We start from the raw sequence: 25,952 nt of genomic DNA on the forward strand, positions 1-25,952 counted from the left end.
ATTCCTATGAAATATTATATATTATTATTAAAATGTTGCCAATTATTACTCCAATTATTACACTTCTTTTTTCATGAAATGTTGCTCCAAGAACACATTAATGTGCAAATTAGATAGTGTATAGACACATTGCATTGAATGGGAATATTAATTTATGGCCATTTTACCCACATATTACATAAAGCAAAATGGTGTATCAATTCATTCCGTTATTTCTTTCATAACATAGATGAGAATCATCTTTATACAAATTTTGGTTAAAAAAAATCCTGAAACCCCAAAATTTATTGGTGATTGAAAAAAAAAATCCCATTGTTTTTGCCTATACATATAATTTTATGTCATTTTATTTTTTAAACAACTTAGTCCTGGCATCCACTACAGAGGACATAGCATAATGTATGAATAAAATATTATTTTTCAAAAAAAACTTTTTTTTACCATTTGTTTCTTGTGCGCTAAACAATGTGATGACATGAAAAAAAAAAAACCTCAATTCAAAAAACTTTTTTTTTCTGGGTCTCAGGAGGGTAAGTTTGAAAACCGTTGGCTCAGATTGTGACAAAGTCAAACAACCTGAAATTGTTTTTTATTATGATCTTGGTGGCATTACCAAGACCATGCTTTAGGGACTTGTGGACTTTATTGCTTTACGGAGAAAAAAAACCCCAAAAAAACTTATGTACTCAACCTTACATTGTGCATGGCACAGATATATTCTCTACTTGCTTCAGTTTTTACCCAGATGAGACCCAATAATATTGCAAGACTACAGAATTACTAGTCAGCCAATCACCCTGAAAGCGAAGAGAAACAACCAATAAGAAATTACTGGAGAAACGAACCGATTCTCAAATTTAAAGCTTTTTTTTTTTTTTTAATGTTGTGTATACTTGATGGTTCATCCATACATCAACCAAATGCTTGAGACCTCCTCAATTCATGCTCCAATTACTTAAATGACAGTGCTTGTAACAATATCATTATCCAGAACACCAAGTGCATTTTTTGTTTGGAGCCTAAAACATCATTACAAGCAGCAAATGATTGCCACACACTATTATTGAAGCCCTCTGAACACCAACCATTATAGGAGAAGTCACCGTCCAGGTAACAATGTTCCAATTCTTAAATAGTTTTCAACTGAGTTAAAAAATTTGCAGTCTGATACAGAAGGCTAAGAGACCTGAACAATATGAAAGTGCTAGTCATTAATTTACAGAGATCAGGCATCACATAGTGCTATGACAAGTATCCAATATGCTACATTTGAATACACATTGACACCTTACAAATGCCTCTGGTTGTTTGACCAGGCAACTTAAAAATCAAGTGCCTTGGCTAGTTATGTACAATATGAGAATTTTTTTTTTTCCCGTTTTTTGATGAAGAAAACTTTGACACACTAACTGCCAGAGGTATAATCTTGAAAAGGCCCTTTGGCCCGTACAGTGACAATGAATTTGACGTTACGTCTCAATTTCAATTCTTTAGCCCCCCGTAGTATGTGTGTGTGGGAGCTGCCGTTATGGTATCTCTCCTAATTTTTGGATTCCATAAGACAACATTGTTCAGAGCTTTATTTTCCCCCCCACTTGCTTAGCGTTCAAGTTCTTGGTTTGTTTTCCCGGGCATTGGCTGCATTTGGTTGCTTTCCCACATCTTCTGGTGCTGTTTAAATTTGATAGTCAGATTGAAGAGTGAGAGAAGAAGAACCAGTTCTGGAACCACTACTTCAGGGAGCAACACAAGTGTTTTCATTTCACTACATTCAGTCACAGTTAGAAAGGGGAAGGGGAAAGAGAGGACTCAATTCATCCCAGGGGCGCTGCCACCAAAGTTGAAATTGGATGGCACCACGGGAACTGTGAACTTGTATCCTCCATGCTTCTCGATCATCTTTGATTCTAAAAACAATCAGAAACAAAAGCAAAACAGGAGGGAAATCAGCGAGCTGAGCAAATGGGTAACGTTTTGGCAGTATACTGAGTGTTTTCAGCTTTTCAGAGTTTGACAAACATGTTTTGGGTCCAATATCTGGCAGAAAACAGCTCAAATGTAAATTTGGTATTTTTGTTATGTCAACAGGGGAACAAAAACTGCTGCGCAATCGATTACTCAAAACAGCTTTTTGCCTCACCATGTGCTGCTCGCCGCTGATCTGCAAGTGTTGCAATATCCTGAAGATGTTTTCTTTGTTCCTCATCGAGACACTGTGTGAGCGCCTGGTACCATGCGGGGTCACGGCCCTGGACATCTGAAGGAGAGAGCAGTCTGAGTAAAATGCTCTTTAAAGAACAGAAGTCAACTTTTGAAGTGGATCAAAAAAAGACAAGAACAGGGTTTGTTCAAAACTCATTTGATCCACTTCAAATGCTGACTACTGTAGTTTGTTCACACACACTACAAGTGAAACTCGTACTCTGTATTATGGCTTTGAAGATCTGGTATTCATCGACAAGGTTGTCTTCATCATCCACCGAGGTCGTGTAACCCTCAAGAGCGGTCTCCTCTGCGTCGTCTTCCTCCCAGTCTTCATCGTCACCGTCCTCTCCTGCTTGCTTAGCTAGCATTTCAAGGTATTCCTGTCCTTCTTCATCGATGTCATCTTCATCACTGCCCAACTCCGCTGCACAAGAACGAGTCACATGTCAGAACAACTATGCATTAGAGTTCATTACATTGAGAAAAAAAAAAAAGAGGGAAATGCATCAATATATCAAATATACCAATTTTCTCGACTTGACATTCAATTTCCAGTGTGACAAATTATCTGGATGTAATAGAAGCTTGACTCATTTGATCGGACAGCCAACAATGATCAATTATGACATTTTACTCCAAATTGGATTTAAAAAAATATACATAAATATTTATTATGAGGTCATGTGACAATGTAGCATATTATACGAATACTTAAACTTTATAGACAATTATTATTCAGAAATATTACTGATTTGACACTATCAGATAAGAACAAAACAAACTGACTTTAGCTGAATAATGACACTTGTCTTCTGTAGAGCTACTTTACAGCTGAATCAAATTACTTTCATTACTTACAAACTTTGCAACAAACACTTATTAAATTGAATCAACACTGAAACAAATTGAGCTGAATGTCAAATACAGCTTAAGTCTAATTTTGCAACATTAACAGTTATTTTCCTTTTCATTACAGTGAAGCTGTTAGGAAACAATCTACTGTATAAAGAGCTACATAAATTAAAAATGACTAATGTTTGAAATGGTTGTTACAGAGTAAAACAAATGGTGGTATCTATTCTGAACAGATAACAGATTGTCAATAATGCACAATATCTGCACACATGACAGAAAAATGCAATGTATAACTACATTTTATTGCAACTAATATGTAAAACCTTTAATTTAGAAGCCTTGGCAAAAGCTCATTTTACCAGTCTCATCTTCCTCCTCTCCGCCCTCTTCATCGTCGTCCTCATCATTTTCGTGCTCGGCCCTGCAGGCGTAGGCCCTCTTCAAGCCGTTAAACAGGAGGATGGCTGCGGGAAGGAGCTGACCTGCGACCTGGTTAACAGCCTGTGGCCTCTGGTCCAGATCCATGAGCGCGCACAGTCCTAACACACACATCTTCCGATCGTGGAGCCTGCAAACAACAGCGATGGCATGTTACTCTTGCCCTGAGAAACGCTTGTCGCGGTAGATGTGACGGTATGAAGGGCGTACCCGAGGAAGCAGTCGATGTCTTTGAGCCACTGGGAGATGAAGTGGTTGGTGATGGGCTCGGTGTTGTTGGGGAAGCGCAGATTCTCCAGTGTGTTGAGGAGAAGAGAAGGACTGTAATAGAGCGCAGCGATGGCCACCTGCAGACACATGGTCCTCAACTCACTGGTCTTCACTTCACGTGTCAGACGCTCCAAAGCGGTCGTTACAAACAAAGGCACCACCTGCAGGAATGGACACCGCGCTCATTAACTCTGGAAAGCCTGACATATGAATCAACGGTCAGAAAAATCAAATCTTTTGAAACGGAACAGTTGAAAGTTTAAACAAAATATTTATAAAGTGTTTTATACATCAGGCCTTTATGCTCAAATAGTAAGATATACAGGTGAAACTCGATAAATTAGAATATCGTGCAAAAGTTCTTTATTTCAGTAACTCAACTGGTGAAACTAATATATTATATAGACTCAGATGCAAAGTGAGATATTTCAAGCCTTTATTTGCTATAATTTTGATTATTATGGCTTACAGCTTATGAAAATGGATTTTGAATTTGGGGTTTTCATAAACTGTAAGCCATAATCATCAAAATTATAAATAAAGGCTTGAAATATATCTCACTTGGCATGTAATGAGTCTATATAATATTTTAGTTTCACCTTTTAAGTTGAATTACTGAAATAAATGAACTTTTGCACAATATTCAAATTTTTCGAGTTTCACCTGTAGAAGACTTGGTCCAAACGGAGTAGATGTATGCAAAGCGATGGAACTGCTGATATTTATATGGCCAAAAAGTAAGATGAAATTCTGATAGCTTGTAAGATTTATACATTTTTATAACAGTATAGCAGATTTGTACATAATGCATATACATATCAGTTGACACTATCTATATCTCCCAATAATGTCTTAGTAAGATATTTAAGCACTTCGTTTTATGATCAAGCTTTGTAGTTTTAAAACAATGCAATGCAATCCAATGATAATTGAGAGATGAACAAATCAACTCTCATCAAAAGCATGATGGATAATTTTTGACTCACATTAGATAAAAAAATAATAATAATAAAAAAAATGATGTTATGGATAAGCAAGCAAACTGAAGTTGCTTTAGTCTAGTAAGTGGACATTTTGAAATATTACTCAAATATAAATTATTCTCATATTCACTGTATAAAAATCTGTAATGATTTTCACAAAAAGACACAAACCATGTTTTAACAATGAAACTTAAATGCATTTTACTTGCTAAAAAGTATAAACTATCAATCATTCGACAGAAGGCATGTGGTAGATTGTGTGCAACAGGTTTGTCAGCAAAATTGATCATGTTGATCATAGAAGGCCTTAGAAATTTGCATATCAAATATGATAGTAGGCATCATGGTCAATATATTTTTCTTATAAAATTAAGGCCATAAGATATGGGTAACAATTCAGTGATAATGTTACATTGATTTTATTTGTATTATAATTATTATTATTTATAATCACTTATTGTTGGAAGCAATAACTAAGTTGGAACCAGGTTTGTTAGCAAAACCCAAAAAGATTCTCCGCATCACTGGTTTTCATACATCACTGCTAGAAAGACAAATCTAACGTGGACATAAAGATCAAGAAACACACCTGGTCAATACCACGACCTTTGCACTGTAGAATGATGACCTCCAAGAGCTTGGCCGCATGGCATTCTGGGTCCTCCCCTGGGTCTCCTGACAAAATCTGATTGGCACACACACACACACAGTTTAATGAACACAAAGTCAATCTGACACAATTTCTTAAAATCAAGGGCTTTTCAGTTGCACTTTATTTTAGTCCTGCTTTACATGCATGTTCTTCCTATAATGCTAACACCCTGATGCTAACCCTAAACTTAACCTTAATCCATATTAGGTACAAGTAGTTACCTTATATTGATCAGTGCTTTATTTGCACATACTGTGTAAAAACAAATTTGCAACTGACTTTAGTTTTGGTTTGTATTAAAGTAGAGGGACTGCTGTACCTTTTTGCACATACTGTAGATTACTTCAAGGTATTTGGTGTCAGACAGGAGCGTGTCTGTGTCAACTGTGATGTAGTTATGGAGAAGTGGCATCATATCTGAAACAAAAAAGGTACATAAAGCATTTCCCTTGAATTTTCAATATCTATGAGTTAAAGTAAACAACCGTCACACATTTCTCAACCAACCAAATCTGTGTAATCTCCCTGACGTTCTGTTTACAGTTTAAGGAGGAAGTTCATCGAGTGAACAAAGTAAACGCTAGTTTACCTGTGAAATAGTCAAATCCGTCTTGTTGGAAGACCTCATAGACCAGAGGGAGGAGCTGCCACATCTGAGGAGAAACCTGCTGACACGTCAGACTGTGGGCCAGGGACAGGATCTCCTCGTAGAACTCTGGGAACATTAACCAGAAACAATCAACACACAGCCAAAGGCACACAAAACAGGCTTTCCCACTAGTGTGTGAAACTCACCCAGGACGTGCTGCTGCAGGACTGTGCCGATCACCTGCAGACAGATGCCCTCTAACTGCTGGGTAATCTGAAATCAGCCAATCAGCAGTGTGTTAAACAGCGGCGTCTCTGTGCTCAGATATTTGTGTAATAATTAAATAGTGCGTGCATCAACTGTCCAGTCAAAAAAGATCATAGCACAATGGAATATTAACCCTTTCCCCGCCATTGACCGAATATCTGTTTTCACTGTTTTTAAAAAAAAAAATTCTTAAAGCAGAGGCTCTGTACTTTTGACATTGCATGTTCATCTTATTCTGGAGGCCATGAAATTGTGAAAATGATCAAAACGGCTGGCGGTGACTGGCAACCTTTTAAAAAACACTGGCGGGGAAAGACTCAACATACATACATACATGTAAATACCTGTAGAAATGGTTTAATAAAACCATATGTCAGACATAAGTCATGATACACCTTAATATTTAAGCAACTTTGAAGTTGAACGATTACAAATTTCATCCACACAGATTACTTTAATTCACGAATAATCACACCAACCATTAATATTTGTAAACAAATATTTCCACAAGAATTTGGAGATGTCTTATTTTCACACTCGATCTCCAAATTAACGTGAAAATGTGTAAATACTTTTTAAAACAAGCATTTAAAATATAATGTACTAGTAAAACACAGATTCTCAACAGTATCTATATTGTAGATCTAAAGCTCTACAAGGAAGTGTAATAGTGCCATCTCTCCCTAATTTCCACATGGTTCATCTTCAAAAAATAAATTACATTCATACAAGTTCAAGTTCAAATTCATATTAAAGGGATTAGCATGAAATTGTACAGTGAAAGCATTTGCTATATAAATATAAAATGCGGATAGATTTCCTCAAGGCTATTTAAAGACAGTTCTGCCTTGGAGTTTGTGGGCGGCTGGAAGTAATTCTACAGGCCAGAGAGACGGGAGGAACTTCTGCCGCCCATGTTTCTATTTTCTCACCTCTTTATGGTCCTCCACTACACTCAGCAGTGTGTCAATGGTGTTGAGGATGCCCATGGCGGTCACTGCTTTATCATCACCTCCTTCCTCATCAGGCCCCGTCTGGATCACTTGGTTAAAGGTCATGGCCTGAGAGAGAGGAATCAAGCACGAATGTTTACTCTGAGAAGATTTTCGCAAATTGTTTGTGTGTGTATGTAAATGTATATGTTTTTATTTTATTTTATACACATTAGCTTATCGATCCACCGGTTAACATTTACAACACTGTGCAAGCGGTGTAAAAATATGGGTTGATCTCCACATTGGTCTAAACAAAAACAGCAGATAATGAAAATGCAAATTCAGTCTGACAGTAGATGGCGCTTATGGAGCAGCAGAAATATATCAGTTTATATCAGTTAAACGAAGCAGCGCTGCGCTTATAAACACTACTTTATTAGGCATTATATGGAGATCCAAGACAGTCGGTTTCCTTCAGATATACATTCATATAACTCAGAAAACACAAGCATGTAGAACGCGCAACAGCAATGTGTTTTTACTTTCAAACATGCAGCGTTCATGTTTCATTAAATATATCGCCTTTTGAAATTTAATAACCACATTAAGCCATAACACAATTCCTGCTTTTCAGTCCTCAAATTTAAGACCTCTTGAAGTTATAACTAATACTTTCTTATACCATTTAATATACAGTAGTCAACATTTGAAGTGGATCAAAGTTATACATGAATTTTGAACAATACCCGTTTGATTAACTTTTTTGATTACTGTTGACTACTGTATTTAAGACTTTTAATGGCCTTAAATTTGATTTAAGACTTTCATGGACTCATAAAACAGTTCTTACCAAATGCTGGGTCATCTCCACAGCGATCGGGGTGACCTCCTCACTGTACTCACAGATCATCTTCTGGATGACGTTGGTAAGATCGTCGTTCTCGGTCTCGCGCACGATTTGGAGGAGTGCCTGCATCACGGGCCGAATGTGCGGGGTGATGTAATCTTTGGCTGATGGGAAAAACAAACAAAGCCATCTCATATAAATGCAAGATGGAGGGAGGACACAGAAAAAGAGATAAGCGAGTGAAATCTTCACCTTTCTCCTGATTGCTGATGAGGACCTGGAGGGCGATGGCCGCCTCCACTTTCACAGGCATCTCGTTGTCGTTGATCAGACACAGGCGGGTGAGCTCGAGGGCTGTCTGCAAGTTCTGGTCACTCTTGAACTTGACCTCGCAGAAGTAATGAAGCACCCAGCAGGCCTAGAGGCAGAATTACCATGAAGACAGACAAGTCGAGTTTGCACCACTCAAGATTGAATTATTCTTTAATAGCGCAAGACTGCAATGAGCACATCTCTCACCCTGGCTCTCATGTAACCCAGCTCACTGCGGAACAGAGGAAAGACATGATTCTGCAACATGAACTCCATCTGGTCTTTGTAGATCTTCCTCTGATTGAAACAAATTAAAATCATCAATACAACTACCCAAGAAGCTGCGTTGGTTACTCTAGGCTGGATTGAAAAGGATTTGCATGCGTTTTTAAATCTTTCAAATTTAAAACATTCAAGCCATTTTTAACCATCGCAAACACCAAATCGAGTTCTTTTTGGCATCTGTGAGCATGAGTGGACACACAAAATTGTCAAAATACTAATAAACACAGTTGGTTATGTCTTGTGTGAAGGTAAACTGCTGAGAAAGAAAACGTGTATCAGTATATTGGATCTGTGCATTCAGCCTTAATGACAGCAAAAACCTGCCACTGTTTGTGTCAATGTTAATCAAACAACAAAAAGACAGATAATCACTCACTACTCTTAACTGAATAACTTTTGTAGCTATAACAGATTAATCTACATTTAATTTATACAGTGAAGACTATACAGTGTTGGCCAGTGTATATTTGAGTATTCAGTTACTGCACCTGACAACTGTTAGACCCACATGAACAAGTTAAAGCACTGTATCTTTGTTCTATTGTACTTGTTTGTTCTTTTAAAACAGACTGTGCACTCTTCTTTAATATTGTTTGAACTTCATATTAGTTAGGCCTGTATATTTTGTTGTGGTTTTGAAATTGGAAACGAGAATTTAGAAATTTCACTGGTATCTAAAAATGTTTGTGGCATAAGCTTATTAGAATACAGGGTCAGAAATAACGAAAATAATCTTTATTGAATTTTTTTGTGGAGGGGCCAGAGAAAATGTTGGCAGGGCATGACAATTGAACCACTGGCCCAACCCGGAGAATTTAAATAAATAAAATCCTTAGCGTTGCACCCTGAACTGTATTGCAAAATCACCTTGAGAAGAATCTCAGCCAGCGAGCCGATCATATGAAGAGCTCCGTCTTTTTTCCTGGGGTCAGAGGCGGGTTCAGTGAGGATCTGATAACAGAAGCCCATGGACTTCTGCAGCACCTGTTATACAATGAGGAGGTTAACATAGGTTTCAAAACATTTCACAATTCATGTCATGTGTAGGTTTTGTAGGAGAATATGGAGGCTGGCCAGTGGTAGAGTCGTTTAGACGTCACTGGGCCAGTACTATGATCTCCAGTGGCTCTGTGGCTGTGAGTGTGGCGTGAGAACCGTCCCACAGCCTGTAAGACACAGACCGGAGACGGCACTAAACGTAGACGGACACTACGCACACCGTCCACTAACAGCCAGACAATGACACTTTCAGAACACAGGCTGAACTCAAACTCTTAGGCTGCTTACACACAACATAAACATGTGAAACAATATAAACACGATAAGTTAACCATACATGACTGTATATGTACGTTATGTACGATAATTGGCGCAGTCCGCTTTATTACCGTTTGTTCTTCTATGCGCTGCTTGAGCTTGAATGCTTGAGCTTTTTGTTTTTTATATTTTTTTGTTTGCACACTGTTTAATGTTTTTAACTAAAATAAAACCTTAAGATATAACATAAGCTTGTTGTGTATATTGCCAAATCGTAAGCTTTTCAGAAATAGTGACAAAAACTTGATGAATAAACAAAAATAACTTTCTAGTTAAACATCATTTAAATAAACTAATACTTGAATATTTGTTTTTATAAGCCCAAATATTCTAATACAATATTTTTCAAAAAAGCCCACCTTACTGAAAACACTTGACTGAATGTATTGCTGCCCAATTAGAGACAATATTCTTTGTCTCTTGTAATATAGTACTTATAATAATCTGTCAATAGAGGCAACTGTATAACTATCGTCTACAGCCGTTTGAGCTTGAACCTTGAGAACTGCTGATTGCAGCTATATTAAAACATACATCACAATACAAAGAAAGGAAAGCGCTTCCTTTGAATAAGAGAGACAGCTCTTTGAGATTGCGAACGAGCTCTTTCCACCCGGCGTCAGAAGCATCTAAAGTTCTGTTGGAGCAGCAGGGCGCTGATTGGATACATGAGTGTTGGCAGTAAGATATACACAGAATTCAGCCAAACACAATCACGTCATCGGCCTCATCATGCCAGATGGCGCTTCCAAACACCCACCTCCTTCCTTTTGTTGCAAGCGGTGAAGAGAAGCGTCTGAGCTGCAGTAGTTGGGGAGATGAAGTCTTCAAAGACATCTAAGAGGAAGCAGAGAGAGAGAGAGAGAAAGCATGAGCAGAACGATCTGGTTTTGGTTTTCTACTGTGCAAGAATCTTTTGGTGGTTCAGATAAATATGGTGTTGCTCTAACCAAATTTCATGCGGATGTACTCGTACGGGTCTTCCTGCCAGAGCTCTTCATCACTGTCTGTGTAACACATGAGGGGGAACACCACATCCTGAATGATTCCCTGAAACCACACACAACAAGAACTTGGATAAGGTGTATGACATGAGGCAGTGGTTAATGAGGTTTTTAGGTAAGAACACGCTTGCAGTAAAAATCACTGCAACAGTCACTCATGGCTCAATACTAGCAAAACAGTAAAAAAGGAGATATTAAATAATGAAGTCACAATGATTTAGTTAGCATCTTTAATTTGGCTAGTTAACTTGTGACAGAATTATGAGAAATCTCACTCTGCAAATAATTTTTTTGAATGGTCAGTTTCAATGAATCAATCCAAAATACTGATTCATCCCTCAGAAGTTCACTGTGGTGTTTTGCTTTAATATGTCTTAAAAACTTTTCTAAACATGGCAGTTTATGAATTGCTATATTGCTCAATTACAAAAAGAAATTCAGTATTTTTGATTGAAAAAAAAAAAAAGAAGAAAGAAACTAACATTTTAAAACTAAATTACTGCATTTCACTTCATTTGGCAACACTGGCTTTTTGGTCAGCGTGAAATGTAAATTAACCATATTTAATTTATAAATGCATGTTATTGATCTTATTGTGAACGATTAACTTTTAGGACATTTAAGAAAATATATAAATATTGATATTCACATTGATTATCGTCCAAACCTAGGTTCTATTTTGCCTAATATTTCATAAGACTTTCAAACCCTTAGTCAAACATACACTCTGCATCATGCAAAACCACATGTACAAACCTGAATGTGTGGCTTTAGGTTCTTCCAGGTGACGGCGTGTGCGATTCCCTGGTTGATGTAATTCAGTGTCTGCTGCAAAACTCTGGGAGCCACGTATTGCTTTTCCTTATACTGATACAACACCTTCAACAGTACCTATCAGAAACAGAGTCAAAGTTCATCAGTTATCAGCACACGTCATGTCAACAACCCACTGAACGATCTAATGACGTCTCCTGTTTACCTGCTGTGCAGCCACGGCATAACCCTTGAGGAAAAGCTCTGCAAACTCTGTGTACTCTTTGGTTGTGTTGCCAGGGCTGCCATACCTTTGGGGCAAAAAAACATGCATGAAAATCCAGTAACGGTTTCAAACACACAAGACCTTCCGCTGAAAATAACTAATCGAGTGTTTCCAACTGCTCAGCGTGGGCTGAAATTCAAATGGACCATGAGTCATCTGCGAAAGCTTTATATGTAGCGCTCTTGGGAGGAAGTGATGTTACGTTACTGTACCTCTCGAAGAGCCGGGCGAGGATGTGAAGCGCCCACTTCTTGCACTTCCACCAGGGCTGTTCGGGCCTCTCGTCTTCATCCACCTGAAGGGTCTCCTGCAAAGCCACACAGAAGCACTTTAGAAGATCACGTGGCAAAACTGAACACTGCATACTATTAAAAAGTATGTGAAATTGAATAGTCAACATTTGAAGTGGATCAAAACCTTTCATCAAAGCTATACATGAATTTTGAACAATACCCATTCTAGTCTTAGGATAACTTTGATGAACTTTTTTTGATCCACTTCAAATGTTGACTACTGTAGTAGTATGTAGAACATCGATTTGAGATCTTTAGGTCGAGTTTATAGGCTTTTGTAGGAGAATATGGAGGCTGGCCAGTGGTAGAGTCGTTTAGACGTCACTGGGCCAGTACTATGATCTCCAGTGGCTCTGTGGCTGTGAGTGTGGCGTGAGAACCGTCCCACAGCCTGTAAGACACAGACCGGAGACGGCACTAAACGTAGACGGACACTACGCACACCGTCCACTAACAGCCAATGGCTGATACTTTCAGAACGTTAAGGTGAACTAATCAAATTTATTTAATAATCAATACTCAAAAACAGTGTTCTATATAAACTGCACATAAAGCAGTTTTTATATAAACTTTTTAATGACAATAATTGTTTCTACTCCAATTCATTATACACACACACATACATATATATGTATGTGTATATACACAAACCGAAACTGCGTTACGTCACTAGCAAAAATGATAAATTATGATAACCAGAAGCACATCCTTACTGGAGGAACATCTCTGTCCACGACGGTCTTCAGAATCTCCATCCACTCAGTCAGAATCTGGCGATTGATCAGCTCCAGAGGGAGGTTGTACTGTAAAAACACCAATCAATTAATGCGAGACCCAAACTAAAAAAAAAAGCTTCTTTCTGGATAAGCGGTGATCTCCTTTATTACAGAAATGACGGCAGTACCTGGAAGAGAGCGTAAAGGATCTTAAAGATCTGCTTCTGAACCAGCGCAGACTCGCCGGAGGGGTCTGGCAGCAACTGTATGAACCGGTCCTTTAGCATCGGCATGAAGATCTGCATGGCAGCGACCAGCGGCTGGCGCTCCTCAGGCTTCTTATACCTTACAAAAAAGAAAAAATACAGACTTGCATCAGGACAACTGGTGGTAGTGCCGTAAGCTCACACTGACTGCCCAAATCCATTTTTTTGGTATACCAGTCAATATAGTTTAGTTGTTTAAACTATTAAAAAACAGACATACACTCAAATAAATCAAATGTGGTTCGAAATGAAAAAACGAAAGTACAAAGTACAATCGAAAGTACAAAAATGAGTACAGCTACATGTTTGTTGGGATAGTTTGTTATTTATAGAATAAAATAAATTAATATTTAAAAGGTGTTAATTGTACATTGCAAAGGATTCACTTTATCAATAATTTGTGACAATTATTTAATGAACAAAGCACACAAATGTACAGCAAAGCCCTAAAACAGATAATTAAATCACCATAGTCACAAGACCGCAGTTATTTCTTTCAAAATTTCATAACTGTGACAGCACTAGCTACATGTACAATTAAGAAAATAAAGTGTATGTAAAGTATCATGTAAATGCCTTAAATTATTTTATCAGGAAAAATGTTAAAACAAGTTTAGGCTAATTTTTAAATGTTGCTTTGACAGAACAGCTGATGCATGCGGTATTAGCTTATTCAGGTGTCAATATTTTGGTTAAAAACCACAATGGTTTTTTTTACAGATCTCATTTTTTGAGATTTAAATTATTACAAATCTCATAATTTGTAAATTGCAAACGCTCTTTTTTTGTGTTGTAGACTTGACATTTTTGACAATCCTCAGCATTTTGTTGATCACTGAATGTTTCATGCAGCGAGCCATAAGAGGGCTAAATGTACCGATTTGTAGAACAGTCATCATGTTGACGACTACAGCAACCGATGTAGATATAACAGAAACCGAATGCACTAACAAATACAAGAAATATCAAATCAGACACTCAGTGCCTTCAGTTTCTCAGATATCGTGTTTATGCTTACTCGTAATTCTTCACCAGCTGGTAGAGGCACAGAAGGATGCCCAGCCAGTACGCACTGTTGTCAGACTGCAGGTAGAAGCCGATCTTGTCCACGATAGCCGTCCATCTACTGGGGTAGTCGTGCTTGATCATGTGGTGAATGCAAGTTGTGAGTTGCACTCTTTGAAAGTGAGAAAAAAAAAAGGTTAGAAAAGAAAGTGATCCGACTCTCCCTCCCGTGTACGTGTAGCTGTGTGTTACCTGATGCGCTCTGGGGACTGGATGATGGCCTCCACTATGTTGTCTCGAATGAACTGCCTGTCCTCTTCAGGGATGTTACTGGTAGGCGTTTCAGTGCTTGCACTATCTCCTTCACTCCAGTACTGTGTCACCATGTTCTTCAGGTAGATCACACCTGAATGACAACGACAGAGGTCAGAGACAGAAAGGCCAGATCTGACACTTTTTTTTGTTTGTTCGTCGCATTTGTAAAATGCATTTAGGAATGTGGGCAAAAAAAATAAATAAATAAATAAATCCTCAAGTTATGAAATTTACCCCTGGTTTCACAGACAAAGCTTAAGACTAGTCCCAGAATAAAATGCATGTTTAAACTGAAAGCAACTTGCACTGACATATCTTACAATTTATCGGTGCCATTGTTTTGTCTCTAGTTCATAAAAGATACTTTAAGTGCCCTGATTGAACTAAGGCTTAGTCTAAGATCTGTCTGTGAAACCAAGCCTTACTGTCTTAAAGTCTTAATATCAAATGGTGTAAAAAGAAATATCTTAATTATCCTTTTAAAAGGTCTTAAATATGGGATTGTTAAGGTGATTATTAAACTTCAAAAGGCTATGGTTTTATTAAATAAAGGAGCGCTGCACATTCAAGTCAAAGCGCAGCACTGTAGATCAGTTTGCCACCAGGGAACACTGCACACACGATTGCTTATAATCTACTGTTGAATTATGACAATGTTTACTTTATAGTGTTTATGTTGTAATATGTTGTAGATGGTCCTAAGAGTGCACATTTTAACTCCCTTATTTTAAATGAGCTTATAAATGTCTTATACACTAGGGGGGGGGGGGATGCTCCTTATGCTTTGTTTGGAAAATACATATAAAAATGTGGTCATGTTAGAGAAACTCTGCTGCTTAATTGACAATAGACCTTTTTGCCCACCAAATATTGCCAATGTATGAAGCACAACTCACACAGAAGTCGCTGTCAAATTCTTTGTGTTGGTCAGTGGCAATTTGCTTTAACAACTCAAAAGATGGGGAAATGCATTGCACTCACAAAAATCTCTCAAACACGTGGATTGCTACTGAAATGACTGGATTTCGTCCGTGAAAATTCACTGAACAAAAGGTAAATGCGATCGTACCTTAATGCTTTCTGCAAAATACATGCACGCCATTCTGAACATATTTGAAAACCTGTTGGCCTTGAAGCATAGCCCAGTTTTACACAAAGAAAGGCAGAGGTTAACATGCTTGAATGCACACTTGATGTCAAGAAAGCCTGAGCAATGTCAGGAACTCAGTGCAGCTGTGCATCTGTTGAAAAACCCCAGCAGGTGTACTTGAGGCCTGGCCAGAAACAGCTTTAATTCTATTCACAGCTTCACTAAAAAAAACGCTCATGTACTTAAACAGAATTTGGGGGGAAAAATAGAATAAAAAAATAATAAAAAAAAGGCATTGAGGCCTTTCATTGAGGCCTTTATTCAGCATCAGCAGCCTCCACCTCTTCCGGCTGTATAATAAAAAAATAAAAAAACTCTCCTCACGGCCAGCCAGACCATATATGTGCAATACAGTCTGTGGACGGTTTAAGCACACAAAGATGCCAGCGTGAGTGCTGAATATGTAACCAGAATTAGCTGACAGTGAGGATGAGTTAGACCGGAGACAATCAAACAGCCGAGCGATAACAGACGGGTTCATGAAGCCGGAAGAGAGTAATCCTGCCCGCTGCTGCTGAATCAGCAACTCTTCTCATGCCCCGAATCTACGCTGTGATCTGCAATTGGGCATGTGATCACTGAACTGACAAATAGTGTCAGGTGGTACTTATTTTTAAGTTAGTTAGGTATGTTTAAGTTAGTCAGAATATGCTTAACACTGCAGAGGTTTTGTACAGCGCGAGTTCTGATGCAGTCTAATGCAGAGAGAGAGAGAGAGAGAGAGAGAGATGTGTGGATTACCTCAGTCTGTGCGTCTCTCAACAGTGTCCAGCACCAACGAAACTACGTTTATCTGCACGTGCTAATGAGAAACGCCATGTAGCTTTTTAAGTTGCTGAACTATTTTACTGACAAAATCAGAGCAGCACTGCGAGTGTGTGTGTGTCCGTCAGAGGTGGACAAAGTACACAACTTCCTTACTTGAGTGAAAGTACAGATATTACTGGTCAAATATTACTCCGTTACAAGTAAAAGTTGTAAAGACAGATTTTTACTTAAGTATCAAAAGTAACTTTCAATGCATTGTTTTATTATTGTTGCATTGTTGTAGGGCAATTCCGCGCAAAACTGTCACATCCATAACGCCAACTAAATACCATGGCATTGTGTTGGCGTTATGGATGACAGTTTTGCGTGGAATTGCCCTGTATGTAATACTTACAGTACCGTATGCCTCTGAATCTATGCTCGCCTACCCTCATATCAATTTCAAATTTATTTCTAGAACACAGGTCCAGTAGTAGGATTGAATGTGAGACTGAATAAGTGCACTCAATAACGTCCACAATGGTTTCGGACACCCAAATGGCTGTTCCCTCAAACATTGCCCTATTTAAAGTTTTTTGGCTTTTAGTATGAATATGTTAACCTTACTGTTATCTATAAGCTAGTGTGCACCAAAAAATGACAAAATTCGCATTTGAAAATGAAAATCAGGTTGATGTCAGAATCCAACACCAGATAGATATTAATCTCCAACGTTGGACAGACGTTGTATTGTGGTTGAAAAAGAAAATCGGGTTGACGTCAGAAACCAACATCAGTCGGTTTCTGACATCAATTTGACTTTCATTTCCAGCCAAAATACAACCCCTGCGGGTCCCTGCAACCAAAATCATCCCCTGACTGACATTACTACTTTATACTCAAGGACCTTGACAGAATTGTAGTGGAGTAAAAAGTACGATATTTGTCTTTCAAATGTAGTGAAGTTAAAGTAAAAAGTTTCCAGAAAAAATAATACTCAAGTAAAGTACAGATACTCAAAAAGTTTACTTAAGTACAGTACTCAAGTAAATGTACTTTGTTACTGTCCACCTCTGGTGTCTGGAAGAAGAATGATGAGTACCATCCCAAGAACACCATCCCTACTGTGAAGCATGGGGGTGGTAGCATCATGCTTTGGGGGTGTTTTTCTGCACATGGGACAGGGCGACTGCACTGTATTAAGGAGAGGATGACCGGGGCCATGTATTGCGAGATTTTGGGGAACAACCTCCTTCCCTCAGTTAGAGCATTGAAGATGGGTTGAGGCTGGGTCTTCCAACATGACAATGACCCGAAGCACACAGCCAGGATAACCAAGGAGTGGCTCTGTAAGAAGCATATCAAGGTTCTGGTGTGGCCTAGCCAGTCTCCAGACCTAAACCCAATAGAGAATCTTTGGAGGGAGCTCAAACTCCGTGTTTCTCAGCGACAGCCCAGAAACCTGACTGATCTAGAGAAGATCTGTGTGGAGGAGTGGGCCAAAATCCCTCCTGCAGTGTGTGCAAACCTGGTGAAAAACTACAGGAAACGTTTGACCTCTGTAATTGCAAACAAAGGCAACTGTACCAAATATTAACATTGATTTTCTCAGGTGTTCAAATACTTATTTGCAGATGTATCATACAAATAAATAGTTAAATCATACATTGTGATTTCTGGATTTTTTTTTTTAGATTATGTCTCTCACAGTGGACATGCACCTACAATGACAATTTCAGACCCCTCCATGATTTCTAAGTGGGAGAACTTGCAAAATAGCAGGGTGTTCAAATACTTATTTTCCTCACTGTATATGTGTGTATGTGTATGTGTGAGTGAGTATGTGTGAGTGTGAGTGTATGTGTGAGTGTATATATATATACATTTGGCGAAGCGAAATGAAACTAATGCGGTCAAGCCCTGCCTGGAACTACTTTAGCCGTGCGTTTCAATAATTGCCCATATATATATACACACACACACTCACACATCACACACACATACATGCATATACACTACGTGGCTGTTGAATGCTTGATTCTGATTGGTTGACGAACGCTCTAAGGTGGGCAATTATTGAAACGCACGGCTAAAGTAGTTCCAGGCAGGGCTTGACCGCATTAGTTTCATTTCGCTTCGCCAAATGTATATATATACACTCACACATACACTCACACTCACACATACTCACTCACACATGTGTATGTATGTGTGTTTTATATATACACATACACACAAAAGCATCTGAAAAGTAGTAGGATAATGTGACAAAATTATTTTTAATGCTTATTACAACAGAGGAAGCAACAGAGGGATTTCTAAGATTAAAAATGCACCCCTGACTTCAAGGAAAACCGTATGCAGGCTGTGTATGTGTATGCGTGTTACTCAAACACAGTGGCAGAATGTCTCAGCTCTGTGTCAACATATGACATCTGATACTAAAGCAGAAACAGGGACGCTCATGGAGTGACAGCGAGGAGGAGGAGGTGTGAGTGTGCAGTTCATCTAGAATAGTATGACAGCAGCATTCGGAGTAACACTGGTTAGTGTCGAGGATGTATGTCATGAGTCGTAACCGTACCTGCTTGCCTTATAGGCAAATCCAACTGGTCCGACATGGTCACCCGCAGTAGTGTCGACACAAAGTTCATCTGGCTATGGCCCTGTGGAGAGGAAAACAATCAAACATGTAATAAATGCACAAGTTCACTTCCCATAACACACCTGACTGAACCAGGATGATTTAAGATACAGTTCTGTGTAGATCAGCGTTATTATGGTTTCAATTTAATTTAAGTAGCTTTTTGTCATTTTATGATAACCATTTAGGTGTAAAAGCGATTCAGATTGCATGACAATTAACGATAATTCCCAACTGACCCTCATCACCTTTTTTTATTATTAATTTATGGCTGTTATTCAAGGAAATATTCAGTATGGAAAGTGCAAAATCTCTTTATTTTCCAAATACAGCTGCGGTTTGGTCACACCACAGAAATGCCGTTGGTCCAACTCGCAACGTTGCAGTTATGCTGCATCATGAATCAGACTTTTATAATAACTGCAAGTGCAGATGTTTACAAACAGGCCTGTATTGCTGCATTGATGAACAAACAGCATTTCAGAGAACTTCATTTCCAAACACACACCACATCCACTTCTGGCCTCTCACACTGAACACCATAGAGCTATAAAACGCACTAGTCAGCTAAGATTTCTGTGTGGAGAGAAGAACCACTGACATCTAGCCAGCTTGACTACAATTTATGAAGCGCCACCATTTATGGCCATCTCAAAGTGTTTTCCCTCCTTTGAATATGGCCTTTCAAAAACAGAGCGTCCTGAGATTAACGTGTCCTGGGGTGATTCTATCGTAACAAGCTCAGAATAAAAGGATGCAGGCTGAAATGCCATGACAGCGTTCTCACCCGAACACTAAAGCGTCAGCGCACAGGAATCCAAGCCTGTCGTCCACATGGGCCGCCTGGAGCCGGGCCAGCTCAGACAGTGTCTGTCACAGGAGACCGCAGCAGGCATCAGTCCTAATACGCAATAATTCCCAAACGACCATGATAACTATTCATTTATTCCCGTAATCAAATGTACTTTGTCAAAAGAATTCATGTAAAAGCCCTAGGAAAATGTTTTGTTATCTAGAGAGACTTTTGGGAATGTATTGTAGGATCAAAAGGAATGAGGCTGGTTAAGCGATTTAATGCGAAAGACGACAATAATAGCTGAATAAAAACAAAACATACAAAGAAAAAAAATGCAGATGCAGATTCTTTTATCATACCGCCCAGCACTAACCAACTAAACTAACTAAATAAAAGGTAACACATAATTTTACAGTGTCCTTGTTACACGTTACATGTAGTTACTAAACCATGTCATGGTAACACTTTATTTTAAGGTGACCGTTACATGTTACTACATGACAGTAAATTATGCATAACGCCACCTTAAAAAAGTGTAACCCAAATCCAAACCCTATAGAAAGTACATGATATTAATATTACTCATGATTTAAATTAGGGATGTTAACCGATGACCGTTTGACCGATGGTTGACCGTATCAACGTTAACCGATTAAAGTAGTCGGTAAAAAAAAAAAAAAGTTATCTCTAAATTAGGCTATTATAGACAGTGGACTAAACGCTACTACAGTTAGCCATCTCATTCCAAGATCTTTTTGTGTGAAGTGAACAAATACCTCACACTCAATTTTTCATAACTCGCCTGTTTGTACTTAATAAACCAATAAAAACATTTGGCGCGAGGTCACAGGGTTTGGGTTCGCGCGCTCACAAGGTTTGCGAAAAGAAAAGGCTACAGGCTAAAACACTCGAGGTTAGAGCCAGGGCAGACAGGATGAAGCATGCAAAGAAAAGTAGTGTGTGGGACAATTTCACCAAAAAGAATGACACAGATGTAAGTTGCAACTTGTGTGATACAGTGCTTAAATACAGTAGTAACACATCTATGATGTATCACCTGAAAACGCGACACCTGATGATCATCATCTTTCTTTATTATTGTTAGCACTACCTCAAACTAAAGCGGCGTCTCTTCGGAGCTGTCATTTTCTTAAATGAGCCGCGGCAATGTTTCAAATGAGCTTCTAACGCTAGACAAACGCCTTTATTTTCAACGCGATCACCTTGTACCCAAACCATTTCGAAACTAAGGAGCCATTTCTCCTCCGATTACATACAAGCTCCTCGGCGCCGCGTTTGCGGGACTCATGTTTCGCGCTGTAGGGGATTTAAAAAAAGTGACGTGAGTGGAAAGGCCGGGAGGCAGAGCGGCAGAGAGATACAACAGAGTTGCGAAATTGCAGGCGCGGCTCGAAATGGCTGTTATTTCAAATTTTTTAGTTTTCGCCATCCCTAATTTTAATTAGGGCTGCACGATATTGAAGAAAAATGCGATATGCAATTACTCATTAAATAATGCGATATTCGATACGATGATGCTTAAATGCTATATTATCTTTCAAATATATTTAAGATTATATAACCTACATGTGTGTTTCCAATCTTTTTTAGACAATAAAACATCCCTACAACTTCTGAAAGTGAACATCAGTGTTTTACTGTCGCATAAGAAGTGTTATTTTAACATCAGTGTAAACCACAGGGTTTAGGGGTTCAGGTTATCCTACATTAGGGTTATTTAACAACACAAACTGAATAATAAAATGTAATAAAACACTGCTTAGTTTTCACTGTATGAATTAATTATACCCTGATTCTTATTAAAGCTACAAAAGTTATTCAGCCAAGAGCAGCGAGTGATTTTTTTTCATGACCCCAGTTATTGCAAGCCGTTGTGATGTGCATATCGCGATACGTACATTTGCGATATTTCGATATATTGTGCAGCCCTAATTTAAATGTAAAATTACACTGTAACAAGGACACCTTAAAATAAAGTGTAACTACTAACTAACTGAACGCCTGACTGGCTAAATCAATTCATCACACACACCATGTATAAACAAAATAAGGTAACACTTTATTTTACAGTGTCCTTGTTACATATGTTACATGTACTTACCATAGTAATAACAGTAAATTATGCATAATTACATGCAACTAACCCTCAACCAAATCCTAATCCTACCCTAACCCTATAGTAAGTACATGTAGTTGATTAATATTACTCGGTACTTAAATATATAATTACACTGTAACAATGACACCTTAAAATAAAGTGTAACCCAAAATAAATATCAAACAAAATTGTTGTGAATTCCTTAACTGCATGTTCTTCAATAAAAACATTGGTTGCCCTTTATTTTAGAGTGTGTGTACTTACAGTATTGGGTAATCTACATGAATTGAAGGGGTCACGAACTGAGAAATCAAATTTTCCTTGAGCTTTTGACATAAGAGGTCAGGATATTATAAGAATGTCCTGTGAGTTTCAGAAGGGAAAAAACTTCCTTGTTAGTCCAAAAACAGCTTTTATTGTAACAGAGCCCAGAGAACGACTCGTCCTGGAATGTGCCTATTTATGACATGGGCTAATAGTGTGACGAAAGACCGCCTCTGCAGAAGAAAAATCAACACCTACTTCATCATTGCAACTTTGGCCCCGCCCACTGGCGTGTTCGTGAGATGACGAGAAGCGCAATACAGGATCAATGGACTAAAAGCATTAACTTCCAAAGGATCCTAATGCTAGGAATGTGGTTATTTGCAACAATGTGAACGTCTCAGTTGAGCATTATTTATTTGTATGCGGTACATTTTACTGTGGACTCTTTGGTAAATCAGTCACAATTTTGGCGCAGGCTTTGCAAACATACTTTTGCGATACGGACTTGACAATAATGCCACAACATGCAAGTAACTGTTCATTCTAATGCCTGATCTGTGATCAGTGTTTTCTGATATGTAATGATTCATGTAGATACAGTCAGATGTTCTTTGTCTAGGCCTATGCGTCAGTAAATCAAACCAGTGACTAACCCGTCAACTTCACATAGTTTCTCTTAGTAGGATCAAAATATTCTGTTATTTAAACCGTGATAAAATTATATAACGAAAGGGATCAAAGAACGCTCCCTTTACAGTCGCTGGAGCTGTCAATCAAACAGCGATTATAATAATATAATAATCAACGAATCTCTTATTTACATTGTGTTTGCACTGTTAGTTATGATGAAAGCAGAAAACGAGTTGCATGAGGAGATCACTGCAACCTTGATTGCTAAAATCAGGGTAGAAAAAACACCTTTTATTCCTAAATTATGAAAGTTTTTGATGTAAAAGTCTTACTAACAGAAGTGCACCCCAAGAAACATTATAAAACAATGCAGTTCATGACCCCTTAAGGTTAGGTTTAGGGGTAGGTTCAGGGTTAGTACCTAAGCCTACTTATTACCATGTGCTACCAAAATAATTGAGTACAATTTTCAGTTACCATCTTGTGTTTTTTTAGCAGTGGAATTATTATTCGAGTTAGATTTTCATATATGTAAGGGTTAATGCCCGACGAGGTGTCCATTGTCAGGTATTAATGGACGACAGCGAGGCGTGAACCGTCCGACACGCAGTGGAGGGCATTAACCCGCTTATACCATGGTCACTTGCCAAGTAACACATTTTTAAAACATTAGTTTATATTTTAATTAGTTTTACAATTGAAATCTAAGGTTTTTACAAACAATAACTTGGTTTCCCTGGTTACGCCTGCAGCAATGGACACCCTGCAGCCAATCAGAATCGAGTATTCACCCAGACCATGGTATAAATTAATAATAATGTACTATTTGAAATACTTTTAAGTCACCCTGAGCTGGTTGAGATTTCAAAATCTCTTCCAGGCAGGTCTATGGGCTGATCGCTCAGGTATTGTCTTACTTGTGTTGCTCAAGTAACTACTACTGTATACAGAAATTACTGCTAAATGAGACTCACGGGTCTCCCAGTCCTACTAAACAAACCCAAGCACCTAGATACCACACAATAAAAGTTGACCAACCACCTAATAGCTATTTGATCCTGACATATGAAGCAAAGCAAGCGAAAAAACTGATATAACTGACTAGACATCTACCAAAAATGTCTGGTGACAAACTAATATACAGGCCAGAAATCATAAGCACTACCTCGGTTATTAGAAACATTACTTTAAACAAGAACACATGACAAGACTTAAATCTTCTTCATAGTACATGACAATTGCCCCCAACAACATATTTTGATACTATTAGACCGACACTAGTTAATTATGGCATCATATCATGACATTACCATGATGTATGAAGAAAACTAGTTGTACCATGGCATAAAACAATGGTATTACCATTCATATGTCCCCCAAACCAAGGTATTGCCATGTAAACAACAATATAAGTTAAAGTGACAATTACATATAGGCTATGTGAAAAAAGCTTTTTAGCAACCAGAACTGACAACACCATCTATTATGATTGTCAATATAACTATCCTAAAAATAAGCTATGATTTAAGGACATGTACCATGGTAAATACCATGTATATCCATATTCTGTATTTTTAAACAGTAACTCTACAATAAAGTTCCACTCATTAACATTAGTAGTTAACTATATTAGTTAACATGAACTTATAATTAATCTTTCTACATGTATTATTCTTAGTTAAATCTACTTTCAACTTTTACTAATACATTGTTCTAATCAACAGTAAATGTTCTGTGAAATAACATGAATCAACTCTATTTAACTACTGATCTATTTTTATCTAGCATTAACAAAGCCGTGTGAAATACATTGCTAATAATAACAAATGAGACATTGTTGTAGTGTTGCAGATTTATCTAATTATCATGATGTCAGCATCGGACACATCACTGTACCATGGTACCACAGTAACGTACTTTTAAAATACTGACGCAGTTTGCTAAAGTAAAGGGCCCAAACAGTGCTAGAATAGCGATTTAACACATTAAAACGCATCGTAATCTGTCCGCGTGTCAGTTTAAATATGACCACGGAAAATGTGAGCGTTAAGTTGGTGAAGGGCTTTATGAAGAGCGCGAAATAACAACAAGCCTCCTGCCTCATGTTGACACGTGAGAGACTAGCGGCTAGCATCTCACGCGCTAGCACATTCGCGCACACCAAATAAACAGCCTCAACATGCTCGCACACTTTAATACATGACCTCAAAACACAAAGACGCACACAACCTTATCAATTCCAACCAACTATTCAAAGTCACGTTACATTTAAGCGCCGTATCGTCTGTTTAACACTATCACTTTTCCGCGAGCCATTATCGCGGTGACGTAGTACACGGACACGAGCTGCTAGCGCGTGATACAGAACGCTAAAAATATATGATTTCGACCCTTTAACACATTATCAACTCATATTATGTATTACTGAAGGGCTATACGCCAACTAAATTGGTTTAAAAAAATACATTTTGTTCAAGTTAAATGACGGCTACAGCATTCCTGCTGCGCAAGGCCCGAGGCGCACCACCATCATCATCATCACTCGATCACTTTACCTCGTTGAGTTGTCTCTCTGCGGCCTCACGCAAATTTGCGTCCATGGTGCCCCGAAGGGCCTCGATCAAAGAGTTGAGATCCATTACAAGGTGGCGGTCTGGCTCGGATTCGGAAGGCTCAGTGATCTATGAAGTCCCGGGCGGGCGCTGCGCACATGGACGCTCAATTCTTCTGCTACCGGCGCGAAAGGAAGAGCAGTCGAGATGGGCCGGATAGATCAGCGCCAATTTCTCCACAGCGAATTTCCGTTCTACAAGTAGGACGTGCAGGGAGTTGTAGTTTTTGTCGTTTGCCTTTCACTAAAAGAGTTTCGAATTACCTCCTAATACAAAACAAAAAAATGTTTCCATAGTGACCGTGTATATAATAACAATTTCGGTTATGCACTGTGTTTTCTTCTTATCCGTATAAGAAACGTCTTGTACTTTTTTAAAAACTTAAAATAACAGT

General features: G+C 38.4%; 1 protein-coding gene across 1 annotated transcript; it reads right to left on the bottom strand.

Moving 5' to 3' along the window:
- Positions 1–331: 331 nt before the first annotated feature.
- On the bottom strand, positions 332–25,733 carry ipo7 (importin 7). The gene is made up of 25 exons (XM_084107763.1): positions 25,502–25,733; positions 19,075–19,156; positions 14,531–14,684; positions 14,292–14,450; positions 13,196–13,352; positions 13,005–13,094; positions 12,211–12,305; positions 11,939–12,023; positions 11,716–11,850; positions 10,906–11,005; positions 10,716–10,792; positions 9,506–9,622; positions 8,561–8,650; positions 8,294–8,459; positions 8,045–8,205; positions 7,192–7,320; positions 6,199–6,265; positions 5,993–6,118; positions 5,723–5,820; positions 5,341–5,436; positions 3,709–3,929; positions 3,420–3,628; positions 2,423–2,629; positions 2,141–2,257; positions 332–1,907 (listed from the first exon to the last, which is right to left on the bottom strand). The coding sequence occupies exons 1-25, from the start codon at positions 25,583–25,585 to the stop codon at positions 1,810–1,812; spliced, it is 3,120 nt and encodes a 1,039-aa protein (XP_083963889.1). The 5' UTR covers positions 25,586–25,733; the 3' UTR covers positions 332–1,809.
- Positions 25,734–25,952: the final 219 nt, after the last annotated feature.

Source organism: Abramis brama (genome assembly GCF_963993115.1).
Source record: "Abramis brama genome assembly, chromosome: 3".
NCBI lineage: Eukaryota > Metazoa > Chordata > Actinopteri > Cypriniformes > Leuciscidae > Abramis > Abramis brama.

Coding starts and splice junctions, on each gene's coding strand:
- ipo7 (XM_084107763.1), bottom strand. CDS start 25,585: ATGGATCTCAACTCTTTGATCGAGGCCCTTCGGGGCACCATGGACGCA. Junction 13,095..13,195: donor TCCTTTACGCTCTCTTCCAG/GTACTGCCGTCA, acceptor GTGTTTTTACAG/TACAACCTCCCTCTGGAGCT. Junction 11,006..11,715: donor ACCTAAAGCCACACATTCAG/GTTTGTACATGT, acceptor GTGTGGTTTCAG/GGAATCATTCAGGATGTGGT.